This window comes from Cucumis melo, chromosome 11, assembly GCF_025177605.1.
Source record: "Cucumis melo cultivar AY chromosome 11, USDA_Cmelo_AY_1.0, whole genome shotgun sequence".
NCBI classification, from domain to species: domain Eukaryota; kingdom Viridiplantae; phylum Streptophyta; class Magnoliopsida; order Cucurbitales; family Cucurbitaceae; genus Cucumis; species Cucumis melo.
Window position 1 is genome coordinate 14,646,626 of NC_066867.1, and position 18,871 is coordinate 14,665,496.

The window sequence follows — 18,871 nt, forward strand, 5'->3', positions numbered from 1 at the left end:
TCTTGAATTTCTTTCCTGCAATGTGTTAGTAAGTCTGAATTCATTTGAATCGGTCCAGCCTTTGTTGGGATATCCGATTCTTTAAACTCTTCTGAATATGGAAGATTAACTATGTGTTTTTTCTTTCCCAAAATGCATTTAGTAAATTGGAACAAATTTCTTTTTCAATTTTTAATTGAGTTTCTTTTATTCTATTTTGTATTGAAAATTCTTTCAAATTTTCTTCAATTCTTTTGTAATCAATTTCTTCCTTTACAAAACTAATATGTTCTTTTTTCTTTTTATTTATTCACTTTTCAAAACATTAATTTCTAAAAGTTTATGCAATAAAATTGGAGTGATAAATTCAAAAATTAATTCTTCTCCAAATTTCTTTGTTACTAAGACTTTTTCTGTTATTATTAAAGGATATAATTGAGTAATAAAAGGTGTTCCAAGAATTAATTCTTGGCGAAGATCTTTAACTAAAAGAAAGGAAGTTTTGAAACAATGTTCTTTATTGCAAACATGTACTTTTGAAAGTTTAAATTTGATATTTAATCTTTTTCCATTTGCTCCGGTAAGAACTTCTGTGGTTTTTTTCAAAATATTTTGTAGGAATTAAACCTTCTTGAACACAATTTTGATCAGCATCTGAGTCTATTAATGCCTTTAAAGTAATTTTGAAATCTTCAATTTTTAATTAATGTAATTAGACAATACCATTTTTGAAAACTTATTCTTGAAATTAAATTGATTTCAAAATTTAAATTACTTAAGAAATTTTTTTCCTATATCTAAATCTCTTAAATTATCATTTTGTTTCATTTGAGAAATTTCTTTTTTTTATTTCTAAAATTTCATACTTATGTTGAGAAATTTCTCTTTTTAAGCAATTGATTTCAAATTTTAAATCATTAATAGAAACTAATGTTTCTTCTTTTGGAGCTTTTAAAATTTCAGAAAGACTTTTTTCAGGAATTTTTTTTTTTTTGAAATGGTTTTGAAGTTGACTCATTTGTTAGAGAATCTCTAAGTGTTTCTAAAATATTTCTTTTTAATTCTTCATTTGAAACATGGTTAATAGTTTGAAATAACAAATCCTGTTCGGAAGTTAAGACATTTATTTCATTTAAAATACATTTACGTAGGTCTTTGATACAACTGCATGCTCTTGGCCCTTCATCTGAGGAAGATTGGCTTGAAACTTCTGAATCAGTTTCATCTACAATTTCCTTCTTTTTTTGCATTTGTTGCAAAAAATCTTTTTATTTGATTTTCCTTCCTTTTTAGTTTCCTTTTGCTGTTTTTCAGCAGTTTTTTTGTAATTTCAATATTTGTGATATCTCTTGGAGGTATACGGTTTGTTGTACCTTCGAGATTTTCTATAATTTGTGAGTTTCATATTATAGTTTTTTGGACGAATTTTTCTTGAAGATGAATCTGGTTCTTTAACTTTCTCAAATCCATATTGAGAGCAGAAAGTCTTCATTTCTTTCTTATGAAGATTTGAATGCTTTTGAACTTTGGTTTGAATTTTTATCTCGTTGTAGGTATCTAAACCGCACTCTAATAATTTTAGAGGTTAATTGAGCATAAGGTTCTCCCAAGGTATTTGCTCGGGGTATGCTTTGTTAAGAGAGTTCACTACTACAAAACTGGGTTTACTTGACGCTTTTTAACTGTCGAGTATTGGTTTACTCAGTGTCAAGAATAAGAGAGGTTTACTTGACAATTTATAAGTGTCGAGTATAATTATACTTGACATTGAAAAAGCGTCAAATATATAATTATACTTGACAGTTTTTATGCGTCAACTAATCCAGTGTCAAGAATAAGAGGGTTTTATTTTTAACAGTATCAAGTATATAAGGTTTGTTCAATTAAAAAATTTATATTTTATCGTTCACCTGTTTTGAAGTCTGACAACATTAATACACATCAATTGAAAAAACTCAATCTTTCCATCAAAGAAATTGCATATATATATATCAATGAACCATATACATGTCTAAGCTACGATATGAACCTTTTCTTATTTAATATAAACAAAATATACATGTCTAAGTTACAATATGAACTTTTTCTTGTTGCAATATCCTTGCTTCTTCTCAAACGATTGAGCCCTTGCATTTGCGGTTTCCAACCTCTCATTTAACTCTTTTATTTCATGCCTCAAAGAAGATACTTCCACATCATAACTCCCAATTTAGTGGTTCCGACTTGTAAAGGACACTGTAATACATAAATTACCTAAATGCTTAATGTTGCAAATAGCCCATATACGTATACTTTTAATAAACAAATAAATATGTTTACACCGACAATAAAAACAACTAGAAAGAGCCATTATGCAAACATAAATCACAACAATAAATATAATTTGTTGAATTCACTTACTATATGCCTTGTTTCTAGAAGAAACAATAGGAAAATGAAGCCTAAAACAATAGTTTACCAGGACCACTGCACATTATATGCACTGAGTTAGAAAGCGAATGGATAAAAAGGATAAGGAAAAAAAGAAAATTAAATTAAACAAAAATCACTAGTAAATATCAGAAAACAAACAAGTCTTTAACTTTTTCCCTTTCTAAGAAAGAAAAGTAAAAGAGTAAACTTTGTTGGCAATTTATATTTATATTTCACAGTCTAATAGAGGTTGCATTCTATTCTTGTAAAACTTGAACGATTCCAAAAGTAGTGACGCAAACAAGGGAATGATAGAATAAAGGTTTGGCTGGAATCAAGCTGATCCTCAAGGAACAAAACTATATGCAGAGCATGAGTACGAAAAAAAATCTCAATGAGAGCAATATCATACAATGGAATAAATAAAGTATAAATCTAATTTTAACATGATAGATAGAAGCATATCTTGAAAATATTTTCATGCTGCAGGGATATATGCGCAACCATGTCAACTCCCACCCTCATTTCACAGACTTAAAACTATTGTAGCCACCGACTTCAAGAATTGTGATTAATAGAATTCTTTTCCTATTTTCTTTTTATAAGAACATAAGGTATGTGTTTATGCCAGACAATGATTATGAGAAGCTCAAACAAAATAATAGGTGCATTTGTTACTTCAACGTTCTTATAAGATTAAAAAAATAAAAATAAAATACAACCAGCTCAGATACAACGATATAAGAAAGGAATTGGAGGAGAAAAGCACAAATAGAGAGAAAAAATAATTTATCAGTGATTACCTTGTTCTGTTTCTTGCCCTTTATATAGTTAGGTTTCCACTCACAATCAATACCTACAACTACACTCCTCGATATGGCGTGTTGCATGATGTAAAGCATCAGCATTGTCAACCCATAAAATATCTCCAGCAATTAGTTGATTAAGATTCAAATAGTGGTTCGGTAACTTCTGTCCATAACTTCCCTTACGTTCTACAGAAAACCAATATGCTGATTAGATTAACCAATATGAATCAGAACAAGTAAAATTTTGTGCAATGCAAATAAAATTTAACTGTAGTGATTCGAAGCATGCTAATTTTTTTTTTGTAGATAATGTTCAAAAACACTGAAGTCATATAATGTACAGAAACCAAGATTTGTCCCTAATAGTGGAAACCATCCTATGTTACTCAAAGATAATTTACAATTGAATTGATAACTGCCCAGAAGATTAGGCAGGTCAAAGATAATTTGTGTTCCTAAGTTTTTAATACAATAATGTGTTAATAAGCTAAAAATATAATAAATTAGTTTAGGCTAAATGATATTAATTTTACGTTTACACTAATTTTCTCTTTGTCAAAACACAGGTAAAATTGAGTAGCTCACTAAGGGTAACAAATACTCTACCTTCCTTCATTGGGTGATCAACATGAGAAGGAAAAGGCCCTTCTTAATGCCATGGTAAAATTGTGTAGCTCACTAGGTTATGTTTTACCTTTTTTGGTCAGCAAGTACATTCTTTTCCTTATTATGAAGGCAGTTTAAATCTTTTTTAGGAATAAAAGAACATGACCAGTGTCCTAACAAAAGCTTTAATCACCTAGGAATTATGATAAGGATTTCTGTGGTTTATTCACTAGATCCGACAACTCCACTTCTCAATGCCCATGGAAGCAATTCCTAGAGGCATTCAACCAATTCTTTGTTTTCTTGCAGCGCCTTTTAGCTCTTTATTTTCTACTTGCAAAATTTTCTGCGAGATGCCTATATTTATCCAATTAAAAAACAAATAAAGTGGACAAACTTGGGGCAATAAAGAACAAAAGGTAAAAAGGAATGACTAAGGGTAATAGGGAATGGACAAAGGCCAACAAGATAGTTCGTAGAAACACTTCTGAATAATAATAGTCTAACATGAGATATTGATCTTATTAAAGCTGGAAAAATGGCCCAACATATGCAAGGAAGCTTCTAAGTGCAAGAGACTATGGTACAGACGTCATACCTTTGTTATTCAGAAAACCTGTAAGGGAGTACCTATTGCAAAGTTCATCAACTTTTTTGAAATAACCAGCTTCCAATGCCAAGTAAACCTTAAAACACATAAAGGTTACGTAAAGATATGAAGACTTTGAGCTTTAAAAACTATTTGTCAAAAACCCAGAACTCAGGTCCAACAGGTAAGACATTTTGCTTGTAATGAAGTATATGTATTGCTTAAAAATCTTCAAAATATGAGTAATGAATGTATGGAGTATACTAACCAAATATTCAAGAAATTGCCTATTGCTGTTTATTTTTGCCTCAGCACCATCCCAACATCCTTCTTCGGCTAAATTCTTCAAGGAGCTGAGTAAGAATCATAATTATTCATAGGCTTTTAAGTCAATGGAGACATATAAAAATACCAAGAGCACATGAAAATTTGAGTTCAAAGAAGAAAAATACAGCATAGGGGTTACCAAAGTACCTCTCTTACACTTCTGATAGACATCGGGAAATTCCTTCTGCAAATCATTTTTCTTTATAACTCCATATGCACTTTTTAGCTTGTTTCTATTTATCAAGTCCTGGACAAGCAAATGTAACATTGGATTTCCCATGAAAGTGGCCCATTTCTCAGCTGCTTTAAATTCATTGTTCTGCAGCATGCTATAGAGAAGAGACTGCCCAGATTGGTGAATAGAGAAATGCTCTAATACATCAACAGCTGCCGTGTAACCACGGGAAAGGGCCACGATGAAGCAACGAACCTGCTTGCGAGCGACCACGAACAGAACGCGCAACCATGAGCAACGAGCAACCACGGGCAACGACGAAATGACACGCAGACAAAAGAGGCGGCAATGGCTTGCGAGCGACAATGAACACCAAGCAGACAGAAGAGACGATGTCGAACAAGTTAGGGCTTTTCATATTAGCACGCGGCAAACGGAAGATTGGGGGAGAAGGAGAAATTTGGGAAAGTTAAATTAAAAGGGGAATTAAAAATTATTGAAAAATATATATTACTTGACATTTTTTAAATGTCAAGTAATTAAAATTAATTTTGACGTTTTTAATCTGTCAAGTATTTAAAACAAAAGAAAAAACAAAAATATGGGTTTTTTCACTCTTTCTTATTCTTGACACTTTTTTATGTTTCTTGACAATTTTTATTAAAACTGTCAAGTATATCAATTATAAAAGCGTCAAATAAACCCAGTTTTGTAGTAATGGTTGTATACACTTTCTGTCATAAAGCTAGGAAGTCCATCAATGAACATTTCTTTCCTGTGTCTAGTATTGCAGTCTTTGAAAATATAAATTCTTAGTAAGAACATATCTTTATACCATCTAAAATTTTCCATAGAGGAGCACTTTAGATTTTTTATTATTTTCCTTTGATTTTCTTCATCAGTGTCACTTCCTAGGCCGAAGTGCAAGTTAATTGCATAGAGAAGGGTTTCTACAGCATTCTCTATTTCTTCTTCTACCTCTTGAGTTGTTGAAGTTCCTTCTTCAACTTTAATTATCCTTCTAACCTTTGTCTTATGTCTTTTTATTGCTTCTTTTTGTTCAGTACTTAGGGCATGATCCCACCACAATTTGAGACTTCCACTAAATCCATTAATTAGAAGCATGGCGACTTCTCTATCTAAATGACCATTAGATTCGTAGGCTATGACACAAGTCAACATATTATTTAATATGTCATAGATTTGAAATTCTGGGGTTCCATCAAGGTTCTAAACATATATAGATTCTCTATTAAACTCAGTATTTATTGAATATCTTTGTTTTTGCTCTAATCCTTCTCCTTGAAATGAAGGTCAAGGATAGAAATTAATTTGATCTCTCTTATTGATATACCTTCCAAAATTTAGTTTATTGATTTGTTTTTCTTCTTCATTGACAGAGAGATTTTCAAAATCTTCCATGAATTGGGCTGCATCTTCTTCATTAATGACTTTGATCGAACTTTCGCCCTTTAAGCTTTCCAAGCGTTTCTTAATCTCATTTAGAAGTTTTTGTTTCTGGGTTTTTTTCTTACCTTTTCCAAAGGTTGGAAGAGACTAGGAATTTCTTCTCGAGAAGGAGGATTGATGATTTCTTCTAATTTAAAAACTTGGGTTGCGATTGAAGAAAGCATTCTATTTAAATAGTTATTTTGAACTTGGAAATTTTTATTTCCTTGTTTGTAAGGGCTTTATGCTCTTCTGATTCTTTGATGATTTGAAAGGGTTTTGCAATAACATTCTCGTTATAAAAACTTTTGAACTCTACATCTTCCATTGGTGGAAAATCAGCTTTGATTTCACCTCTTTGAGTTTTCCATGATTCTTTTACTTTGATAGTACAAAGATGGTCAAATTCTTTTCTTTGATTAAACCATCTAAAAACTGCAATATGCTCTTGAAGTATTTCAAGGGTTTTGAAATACTCTTCTCTAAACAGCTTCCTTTCTGTTTCAGAATAGTTCTTGAAAGAAGCAATTCATTCAATAAGGCTTTCTTTAGACATAAATTTCTTTTGAAGAGATTCTTTGTCAAGCTCAAACTTTGATTTTGAAATAATTACATTTAATTGAGAACTACTATCCATTTCTGTTTGAGTTGGAGAGTTTGGGAGATTTTCTTCATAAATAATATTTGGTATTCCTTGATCTATTTTGACAGATCTGATTTTGAGATTAGGCATTGACTCACTTTTACTAGAAGTACTTGATCTTAAACTCATGAAGTCTGTAGAATTCATGTTTTCTTTAACAACAGGGAACCTAGGTGATTCGTTTTCAAATTTCATTTCCAGGGGAGAAGAGTTTGATAAATTTAAGTTCTCTTCAATAAAATTTATTCTTCAAAATTTTGTTGAATTCAAGAGATTTAATTTTGAAGACTCAGATTCTACGTCCGCCTGTACGTCCGTGTCTAAGTTTGTGGTCCCGACAGTAAGACGGAAGGAAGCGCGGTGAGACCGTTGGTCAGCAGTAATCCGTCTTAGCACATACAAGTATAGATTCTTGATCTAAGAAATTTTATTTCTAGATTTAATAAAATTTTGAAAAATAGATATTTATAGTATGAGAATTTAAAATTTTCAAATATCTAATTTCCTGAAAAAAAATTTATCCCCTAAATCTTCGTCAAAAGATCTTACTCAAAAAGAAATTGAGGAGCATCATGCTGCTTCTTCTAGTGAAGGTGATGTAACAAATGAATCAATTCGTATTGCAAAACTAGAAAATGATTTTCTCAATTGGAGAATTCCCAAACTTGATTCAAAGACAATTTATTTTCAAAATACTTTCAACTTCGAAGAAAATCTTTGTGTAAAAATTGTTGAAAGAAGAATTCCAGTTTATGGAAAAATTGATTCCATACAATTATTTTCAAGAAATGATATTGAAAAACATCAAAAAGAATTTTTGTTTCTTCATATAGGAGCTGTCCAAGTAGCTTTAATTCCAATGTTTAGATTCGGACTGGATACACCAGTCTTAGCAATTTTACGCGATAAACGCCATAAAGATTTTTCAAAATCTTTATTAGGAATAATTGAATCAAATTTGGTCAATGGTCCTGTATATTTTAATTGTTTTCCAATTTTTATGGTGTCTCTTGATGACCCACATATTCTCAAAACCTTGAGCTTAGACATTACTGGCCAAGGATTAAATTTTGAAGAAGGAGTTAAAAAATTAAACCCTTGTTTACAAAGTCACTTATAAAGTTTTGACTACTACTATGCATTCAAAAGCTTTATTGTCTTCAACTAAAGGAAAAACTATGTTGATAGAAAAAATCTCAATAAATCATCTGTTAGTGTTCCAAGACTCCTTTCTTGGGATGAAGTTACAAAAAATCTCTGATGGGTTTTAGACAACGCATTTGTCCCTCAAAAGAAATAAAAAGAAGTCTCTCCTATCATTGAGCATCCTCAAATTTGAAAATGAACTACCTAGGTTCCCTGTTGTCTTCTTTTTTCTTCATTTCATCATATATAACACTTTCATTGATTGACCGTATCAGCCTGTTTATCTCCTCCTCGGTTTCCTCCGTGGCCTATTACAATTATGTACATATGTTAGTTTATAATATGTATTATACATAGCTTCAACAATTTGATTTTTTTCTTTACCTTATATGGCAAACAATCTTTATCTCCAGTTGTTGGTTGTGTGCCTGATTGTGTCATTTTAGGTTGTCCACCATCTTGCCCTCTGGAAGTTTGTGTTCGACTTTCATCCATGAGCCCTTGTCCATCTTTGTCTTCATCATTATCCATTTTTCCAAGCACCTTTGGATTGCTTGAACCCAAGTTTAAATCTTCAATGTCATCTTCTTCTTGGTCCTCCTCCACCTTGTCAAGGTGCTCTTCAAACGCCCTTGCTCCCTGCGTAACAAATACATACCAAATACAGTGTATTTGTTAAGATGCACACAGATATTATTGAAGTCTACAGAACATGCTTGCCATAAATTCAATGGCGTATTGGGCACCCGCAGAACTAGATTGTTGGCACCTTATTGCTTCTCTTATTCCATTCATCTTCTGCCCTAGTTCTTCAAACCGAATATTCATTTTCAATTCTATAGATTTAAGAAACTCAAGAATACCTTCCATACTTGTCTTCATCCTCTTTTGGCTCTTCTTAATCTTTTTTACCATTCTAGTCAGGCCATCAATCCCACTTGTAGAGGGCATGCCTCTATTCAGCGAAACATGGGCTACGCGGTCAGAATTTTGGGTCTTTCGAAGCTCATCCTTTGCTTCTTTGTATATATCTTTTTCTGTCTCCAGGAATGGTGCAAAATATGAGATTCCAACTTCAATTGGTGTAGCGAGCATGTGGGACACTTCAAGCTGTTTCAAAAAGAAAAAAAAAATACTTTATAAATATTAAAACTGTCATGAATATCAAAACTCCTACAAATTACTAGATTTACATACTGTTGGCGAATCGAAGACCTTTTGTTTTAATTCCATTTGGGTTATGTGTCGGCTGCCCAATTTATAATCCTAGGGTCATCATTTGAAATCCTTGTTGCAAAGAATTTGGGCGGGGTACTTAAAGTTGGGATTACCTTGTAAGCCCAAGCAAGAATGGGGAAAATGACCCTCCCTCCATTAAAATCCCCATTTGCCCCTTGCTACAAACGACCCTATTCATAAACTCTACTAAGAGTTCAAAAGCAACCCTACCCCATGGTACCCATCAAATAGTTTATCATCATCTACCATAATGATGTAATCTCACTCTATACTTAGACATTCTTGCCTAGGGATCAAAAAACTCTCGAGAAAATACAGTTCGATCATTTTTGTTGTATCATCATCAGTGCCAGCAGTACTTATATTGAACATAATGTTCAAGTACTGCCTCCTCACAGTTTTAAGGTTTTCAAAATATACTCTTTTTAGCCGCCTACCCCCCTTTATATCCTTCTGGTTAGTATCAGGAATCTCATGGCATTTTAGGCCAGTTATAAGGACAAATTCTCTCAATCCAAATTTCAGAACTCTCCCTCCTATTAGAAATTGAAACTGATTAGTCGATTTAGGTTTACACATTCGCTGAATAAGGTGCAACAACAATTGGGAAGATTGGTTTGTTATGGAGAAGTCTAGAAAGTGTCCAAATATCCCCTCCCTAAACCTATTAATCAGCCTATCTCCAAGATTTTCTTGAATTTTGTCTATTATTGTGCTCTTAGTGTGTAGATTGATCTTTCAAGGCTCGTTTCTCCTCTCAGAGCACATTAAGTAGACCGAGTTCTAAAATTGATTTGAAAAAAGTATCAGAAACCACACATATATCTATCACATTCAACATACAAAGTACATAAAACTCCACATACATTCATAGTATATATGTTCCCTTCTGGAATTCATATACACTCAACATACAAATACATTCAACATATAAATACACCCAACATATATAATTAAATACACTGTCAACATAAAATAACATACCACACATTCAGAACATTATTTACACTCACAATTCACAAATATAGTGTAATTAATTGCACCATACTTCACATTCAGAACATAAGTTACATTCAAAACACGAGTTACATTCACAATACACAAATAACAGAAGTACCATACAATACATACCTCAGATTTATCTGATTTCATGGATGCTTTTCCCTTCCTCCTTTGATCTTCTCTTGCCTTTTGTTCTTTTTAATAGCCTTCACCTATTTTATAAAACCAAAATTTATAGCCAATACATAAAATAATAAACACTTTATCAAATTATGTGCCTACTTTCTTTCCATTTTCCTCAGTCTTTTTTCTCTTCTTAGTATCCGTTGGTCTTTCATCTTGTTCACTCGTCGATGAACTCGAATCTTCATCTATTGTTGTCTCACCTTCCCCTTCATCATCGTGTTTCTTCTTCTACTTGTTTATCTTCTTCTTGTTGCTCATCTTCTTCTACTTGTTCCTCCTCTTCGCTTTCGCTTTCAGTATCTTGCTGTTTGTCAAAACTATAATCAATCTATATAATAAAGGGGAACACATATCTTTCCTTCAATCTCTTTTTGTTTCTTTCCTCCACCCTTCCTTCTGTAAACTCGCCTTCTTGAAACCTACACAGGCAACAACATAAATAAGCTTTGTTGAAACCTAACATACCACAAGTCATTGGAAAATAAATTTATAGTTTACCAAGCTTTTTATCCTCTGTTTCTTTTATACATTGACGTCTTGTTTTGGCGGTTCAATCATCCTCCTCTTTTTTTAAGTTCTTGGACTCTCTCGCTTGCTCCCCGATCCCTCTGCCCTTATATTTTTTGTTCTCTAATAAGCATAGAAAAAGCTATAAACCTCTACAACTTCTGTATAATTCTTAAAAACCTACATTAGTACCTCGTCAGAAGAACTCGGTAGAGTTTGAATTACAGTTGACAATCGTTTCTTGTAACCAGTGATCTCCGCGGATCTTAACCGATCACTTGTTCTTGTTCTAACCTCTCCCTTTCCCTTTTTCATTTTTATATTCTCTAAAATTTATAAGAACAATATATATTTATAATTACACAAAAAAATCCCACTTAATCTTCTTAAAATAAATGGCATATCTGTTCACATTTTATGCCCTTTATTTTAGGCATATTAAAATAAACAAATAAAATATAAAATATTCATTCAACTGTATCTATAAATTTAATATTTAAGTGGAAAAAAAGTTAGTACTCTATTTTGAAAATAGAAAAACACCAGTCAAGAAGAACATCGAAAATAGATGCAGAAAATGTTAGAACACGGGACAAATCTTAAGAAGAAAATTTAAGGACAGGGTATTTTTTTATCTACCTGCAGAAAATGTGAGAATAGGGAAAAATCCAAAGAAGAAAATAGAATAACTCACCGACTTGAAAACGAACAGAAAATTAAAGATCGAAGGTATTGAAAACAGCGAAGTAAACCTGTAGTTAAAAAGAGTGAAGATTGAAGATTCAGATGAAGATTCGAAAACTTGAAATAATATAGCAAACCTGAATATTGAATGTTGAATTTGAAGCAGATTACGCTAAAGGGAAACATAAGAAAACAAACGGTTGAATACAAACGTTTGCATACCTGAACGGAAGCCAAAAGGAAACAGTGGAAAGCGATCTTAATAGTCAACCGAAACGGAGAAAAGAACGGACATGGCTACGCGAACGAAAATTTGAAGCAATCGAGATGCTAATCGAAGATTTGAAGGAACAAAGATATGAAGGAAAGGAGATGACACAAAAAATTATATGGTTTTCAAAAGTGAAAGAGTAAATGCAGAAGATGTGAAGTGGTTGCATGCAGAAGATGTGATATGTTGCAGAAGATATTTTATTTTCTTTTTTGGGGGGTTAGAATATTCAAGTGTGGGTGTATAGTTTGTATTAATTATAGAGTATTTGTGGTTTCTGTTACAATTGTATTTAGAAATCACATTTGTCAATTAGGTAGTGGCATTTAAGGTATTGTTCTCCCATTTATCATTTAAATATTATCTGTTTTTCTATTTTGTAAATTTAAAAATAAAATTGCCATTTATCTAGAGTAAACCTCTAATTTTGCTATTCTTCTTGTTAGCCTAAAAATAAGACCCTTTAACATGCAAATTAGGCCACAGAACCAAGCCGAATTTCAATATGTAAATGAAAACTAAGCTTCATTTAATTGTCAAAATCACTAATCCATTTTAGTTCATCACACAATTTATCAAATAAATTAAAACCCATCATATGCAATTGAGTAAAACTAAGCATGCTCTGATACCACATGATAGAATACGATACATGTGCAACGAAATAAGGATCAAATTTTACTCTAATTACAACTAAACTATTTTAGTAATTAACATGCATATAACACTACCCTAATTAAACTAAATTAGGGTTAAAGGAATACATACCTTTGAAGACTCCCGAATTTCTTGATATCTTCTCAAGAACACGAACTCGGAACCACCACTAGCGTTAACTCGCTATTCTCGAACTTAGAACATGGTTGTGGAACCCATTAAGTGAAGAAAATTGAAAAAGAGATGGAAATTGGAATGTGAGATTTTAGAGTTGAGATTTTGTAAGAGATAAAAATTTTAAGAATAAATTTTGGAAGTCAAAATTATCAAGAAGTCTTTTTAATTATGAAAAAAGGCCTATATATTTATAAGAAAATTACATGTAAAATGCATGTAATTTATTCATAATATCTCAACACCAAAGTTAGGGTGACTTCTCCAACTAGGGTCGTTGTAGGTCTTGAAGTAAAGGTCATTCTTTACATATGCAACAGTCTTAGTGTTGAGTGGGCATGCGTTAGTTTTATGAGGACCGCCGCATCCCACACATCTCATCTCATCCACCTGCTTTACCGCCTAAAAAGAACTACTCGCTACATCAACTTGTTATAAGGCCATTAATTGTAGGAGCTTGTTCATCGCAGTTACTTGTCCTTACAATGCCACTATTGTATTTATATCCATTCCATCTTCAATTTTTCCTCTTTCTCCTTGACGTGATCTAAAGCCATCATCACTCCATTCTTGACTATTGCTGGCCATAAAATCCTGTCTTTATCTAGTTGTAAGAACTCTTTAGCATCCTTCCTACAAACACAACATCAGCAGTCTGCTGTGTATCCTTGCTTAGCTACGCGTTTTGATCCTTTATCTCTCATTTTGACTCCATGTTTTACCTAAAAGGCTATAATAACTTGTATTTTTACAAGTTATCATGTATCTCGACCTAATCTTGAACGAAATTGTCCATACATATACACACCAAATCTCGACTCCTTCAACAAATCTCGGAGCAATTTCATCAATCTCGACCGAAATTCTTCATTTACATGCTCCTAAATCGATGAAATTATCGAGATTCGTCAAACGAAACCACCTGCATTAACTTAAAATCTAGTTCTATATCCAACTACAACATAAAACAAACTACATATTTTTCTATCTGCCTTCGATTTCACAAAACACCACTGTTACATAACTTTAAATACATCCCTAAACTATGTAATCGTTCAAAATAAATTACCTACACGGATTTAAACCTAAAAATGACTTCTTGAAATTTAAGTATGCAAAAATTAGTCAAATTTCTTCAATTTTGAGGCAAACACGTTTAATATTGATTAGAATGAACACAAAGCTTGTACAAAAATCAAACGTTCAAAGTATCTTAGTCATTTGAAAATACATTTTATTTTGAAATTTAAAAATAAAACCCAAAATAAAAAATGACGTTGAAATGAAATTTTTAAAATTGAAAAGTATATTCTAAGTCACCTACAATTGACACCATAAAAAACTTCGGTAAAACCGAAAGTGTTCTGCTTCTGCAATGTAAAAACTAAAAGTAAAACCAAAATGCATTACTTTTACCAATGCTTCTGCTTCCACTTCCAGGCTTTTTTTCTTAACCATATCTTTGACACGCAGGCACCTTTTTACTAAAAATGTGAAATGTTTAAACTCTGCAATTCTTGTACTCCAGGTTGAAATTTTAATTTAAAAACACATACCTCATATTGTAAACAAATCAACATTTATATTATATATGGAATGAAACAAAAATATATATTTTATGTTAATTAACATACCTAAATTTATATAACATTATCACATAATAGAACACATACATAAAATTCTACGAGCATAAATTTACTCTTGTATACTAGAGAAAAATGCAAAAAAAATAATGAAAAAAAGAAAAAAAAAGGAAGGGATATTTAACTCGAGTATGTGAACATGTCTATCGTATTAGTAGCATTTTACTTGTAGCATTCTGACGCTTATTACTTTGTGATGCCACTGTTATTCATACAAGAGCTCCACAACTCTTTCAACATAAGCCCGCTTTGAAAATAAGGGATTGAAATAAATAAGATGATCAAAATAAACCTTCCTATCCCTAACTTTTGTTATGAACACCTTTTATTTTGAATTACTATTCTAGCATACTAAAACCACCATTACTTGCTACTGAGAACCCGACCAAAGAAAACTCAGTTGTCCAAATATTTGCACTATCATTTGATTCACCAAACCTGGAATTGTTCCCATCTCATTCAACTATTCTGTGATAGCAGGAAGAAAAAAAAAAAAAAAACACACCAACAAGTTTCATACTACATCAGTAGAGTTGGGAGCTTTTTGTATCGTGTTTGCTGTTTCCTCTTCCCCATTTCTTCCATCCCTACGGTTTCCCAAGGGCTCACTACCATTTCTAATTCTCGTGGCGTCTGCTGAACTGCCCTTCTGGAGGGCTTCAACATATAATACCTTGATCAAGCTTCTAAATCGACGTCGAAAAGATGGAATTCGTGACACTGAATTGACAATACCCTGCAATCTGCGACACAGAATGATTTAGACAAATCTTAAAATTAACAGCCAATGGTGAAAATAGTTGGTAGAAACCTTCTAAATATGGCTTGCAACTGCGCTCTCCTGACTCTGTCGAGGGAAGGAAAGCCAAAGTTGTCCCAATCCTCAGGTATTTCATTTCTGCATCTCATAATCAATATTCTCAAGCATATTTCTTCATTTTCTTCTAAATGTAGTCTCTTTATTTGCTCCTTCATAAGTAACAATGGCCCAAGAAACCATTCGAACATTGTATCTCTTGGCAAGTTTGTCCTTGTCAGCTCTACACCATTGGCTGAAAGTTCACATACATTTCAATGTAGCCAATCGATATAATATAAATATCAAAAAATTAATCTTAGGAGTAAGGAGAAAAGACTTACAGATGACTAACCCAGGGGAGTTCGACTTTGCCGAGGAAAGCAAGCACTGTAATATACACCACGCTGGTAGCCTGATGCTTAACTTCTTACTGTTGCCCTTTAGAATGCATTCCTCAATGTCTTCTGTCGTTATCAGACCATCTTGGAGAAGTAATCGACCATTGACTTCACAGGACATAAACAGCCAATCCCAAACCTATGGCCAAAAAGCATTTGAATGATATAACATAAAATGGTAATCACGGGACAAGTAGAATGGGATTTACACCTCTCTACGACATTACCAGGACAGGTTTGTAATGTTGGATCACCCATTTCAATGTCCTTGACTGTTCTGATACAAGATTATGATTGTTTGCACCATTTCCCATACTTCTTGCATCATTTTTGTCATCACTACGATGCTTCATCTTGAGGTCTGAGCTCATGTTTCTACGATATTTTGGCCTGGCTGTCGCAATAATATAATACATGAAACTCATATCATCAACAAGAAGATCGGGAAAAAGAAATCCCCATTGAACAAAAATTTGACCATATTCACCTAGGAATACAAGATCCCTCCCGCAAGTAGAGTAGATCATTCACATACTCGTCAAACATTGAGACCACTGACAAGATATAAGCAAGCCCCAACTGAAACGAATCTTCCTACAAAATGTACATATTACCGAGTTAAACTTCAAACAAACATGTGAATAAAATATCGACACAATTTCTCAAGATGAAATAGCTTAATTTTGCTCAAAGAGCACCTGATGAACAATAACTCCAGCATAGAGCCCCAAAAAGAAGCTAGAGATGATGGCGCTTATCACCGCTCCGACAACAGCCAAGGGCCATAAGATAATGGCAAGACCAGCAAATGGAACACATACTGCCTCCAAGAATGGTCCTTCTCTACCAACCAAATCTTCCAACAGCCTCTTCCATCCTTTGAATAACATGTAAGGACTTCTCCATAGGGCAACTAATGTAATAAAAATAAAATCAACTGGAAGACCAATTAAACTGGCCAATAAACAATATGGAAGTCTTGATAGCCTGATCAGGATAAGGCAAAGTGTAAATATTCCAATAAAATTATTAAATAATTGAGATGGTGGAGAGAAAGAAGAAAGCACTCACTTCACTTCCATAGGTTTCTCATCACTGAGCATTAACTCACCCAGTTCATCCATGTATGAAAAATAAGAATTGAAGCAGAAATCTGTAAAATCCATCACAACTAAGCAGCTTGCTTTAATTGTGGACAAACAACCATCCTGTTTGTAATAACCATATGTAAAGCAAATTAGTTTCAAACAAATATGCTGAAGGGTTAGAAGAATTATCAAGAAAACATAGAGTTGAAGCAATCCTTATAGCATGTTTGAATAATTCATTTAATCAATCATCCGAGTGGTTTTAAGCATGCCAAAGGTGATTTCGACCCTTAAAATCACTACCAAACATGCTATTCGCTTGTTGGAATGCCTCAAATATATTATTTGTCATATATGCGTTGTTCACGATTTTGACCTTAATATTTAGAGAACTGAATACTTAGATAATTTACGTAACTTTACGTTTCCCGTTCATCTTTAATGGTGGGTTAATAACAAATCTTAAAACAAAGCTTACTTTGACCATAATGGGAAAACAAAAAAGGAACTCACAGCAAGACAGTGATAAAGTTTATCAGTAACGCCGGCTCCAACAGCCTCAAAAGTTGCAATAAGAGGAACGAAAAACCCATATCCAATCCCACCAACTAAGCTCCCAACAATGCCAACAGCTGGCCAAAGGATCAGTGGCAGGGGCAAGAAAACCAGAACCACGGTCTTAAAAACTATGCCCAACTTCTTGGTTCTGAAATTAAACATTAAAAAAAAACGAAACCCAAAATAGTCACAGAATCGAAGTCAGCAAAGAAATAGAGGAAAAGGGTAATCGATAAAATCAAAACAACAGTGAACATATACAACGATGAAGCTTGTAAATGTACCTAGCAAAGCAGAAGAAAGTCCAGAAAAAATGTGCAGGAAAAAGGCCAACGATGACAGATGAGTTACAAATGACAATAATGGCGGCAGAAATAGGGGCAACGATTACAGCTGAAAGAATTCAGCAAAAGAGACATTAAATCAAACATTATATGGTCAATAGTGAATGGAGAAGAAGGGTTGGTTGTGGAATTACCTTTAAGAAAACCAAGAAGGAGAAGCAAGAAGAAGAAAGGAAGGAAGGAGATGAACCTCCAGAGGTTTGGGAAGAATCCAAATGGAACTCGCACGAGCGTCATTCTGGGAATAGATTAAATCAAAGTTGAATACACACAGTTCATTACATCATTCTTCACACTCACAGGATATTGCATGGAATAAGGCGGTTGAAGAAGGCGAACAATGGAAGTAGTGTCCGAAGAGTGACGTGGCATCGGTCGCGTCGACACTTGGCTGCCAACTATGGCCGAATTCTTGAAACAATGAAACGTGGAGGAAAAACATTGACAGGATTTTCTAAGACTATTTTTTCAAAATTACATTATTTTAATGAATTTTTTCAAAACTATAACAAATTTACAAAATAAAAAAAAAAATTACACTCTATTAAACAATTTTGAAAACGAAAAAAGTCTACCGACCAACAGTAGAAAATAGAAAAAATGTTTCAGTCAACATGTAATTAATCGGTTACACACACGTGGAATAATTTTTTTAAACGACCATGATTCGCGCTCACGTGGAAAATGATACATGATCGTGTAGGTAGTATCGACACGATTGTGTAGTTCTTTTTAATGATGGAAAAATGCTTTAAATCTAAACGATCGTTTTGACCACCCTAAACAATCCGGTTAACTGATAGTATGCAGTTGTTTAGATCATATTCACATGATTATGTAGTTTTTTTTAAACGATGAAAAACGATCGTATTGACCATGCTAAACGATCGGGTTGACTATGATACGCGATTGTTTAGATCATATCACATGATCCTGAAATTCTTTTTAAACGATGGGTAAAGAGTTTCAAATTTAAATGATCATGTTGACCATGCTAAACAGTCGTGTTGACTAGGTAATCAATTGTTTAGATCATATCAAAGTGATATTTAAACAATTTTGATATTCTGGAAGTGAAGCTGGAAGAAAGAAAAAGAAATATGAATAAAAATAGAATACAGAAAATATGAAAGAGGAGCTAAAGAAATTTAGAAGATAATATGAATAAATCGCAAAAATGAAGAAA

General features: G+C 33.0%; 1 protein-coding gene and 2 long non-coding RNA genes across 7 annotated transcripts; all 3 read right to left on the reverse strand.

Annotated features, from left to right (window-relative positions):
- Positions 1-1,940: 1,940 nt before the first annotated feature.
- On the reverse strand, positions 1,941-5,342 carry LOC103490422 (uncharacterized). Of its 3 annotated transcripts, none has more exons than XR_537848.3 (6): positions 4,870-5,342; positions 4,664-4,748; positions 4,405-4,492; positions 3,195-3,386; positions 2,380-2,445; positions 1,941-2,214 (listed from the first exon to the last, which is right to left on the reverse strand). It is a non-coding gene; the product is annotated as an uncharacterized LOC103490422 (long non-coding RNA). The 3 variants fall into 3 exon arrangements; XR_007824832.1 differs by having other exon boundaries at positions 1,941-2,232; positions 4,870-5,338; XR_537850.3 differs by lacking the exon at positions 2,380-2,445 and having other exon boundaries at positions 4,870-5,337.
- Positions 5,343-8,154: 2,812 nt separating this feature from the next.
- Positions 8,155-12,079, reverse strand: LOC127143891 (uncharacterized). 3 transcript variants are annotated; one of them, XR_007815461.1, is made up of 6 exons: positions 11,262-12,079; positions 11,061-11,192; positions 10,506-10,981; positions 8,999-9,245; positions 8,520-8,774; positions 8,155-8,443 (listed from the first exon to the last, which is right to left on the reverse strand). It is a non-coding gene; the product is annotated as an uncharacterized LOC127143891 (long non-coding RNA). The 3 variants fall into 3 exon arrangements; XR_007815460.1 differs by having other exon boundaries at positions 10,506-10,588; positions 10,659-10,981; positions 11,061-11,878; XR_007815459.1 differs by having other exon boundaries at positions 11,061-11,881.
- Positions 12,080-14,617: 2,538 nt separating this feature from the next.
- LOC103490423 (uncharacterized membrane protein At3g27390) lies at positions 14,618-18,125 on the reverse strand. Its single transcript, XM_008449912.3, has 10 exons — positions 17,820-18,125; positions 17,626-17,734; positions 17,297-17,489; positions 16,767-16,903; positions 16,394-16,682; positions 16,183-16,289; positions 15,923-16,085; positions 15,639-15,834; positions 15,310-15,550; positions 14,618-15,241 (listed from the first exon to the last, which is right to left on the reverse strand). Exons 1-10 carry the CDS (start codon positions 17,920-17,922, stop codon positions 15,013-15,015), a joined length of 1,767 nt encoding a protein of 588 aa, XP_008448134.2. The 5' UTR covers positions 17,923-18,125; the 3' UTR covers positions 14,618-15,012.
- Between the last annotated feature and the right edge of the window lie 746 nt (positions 18,126-18,871).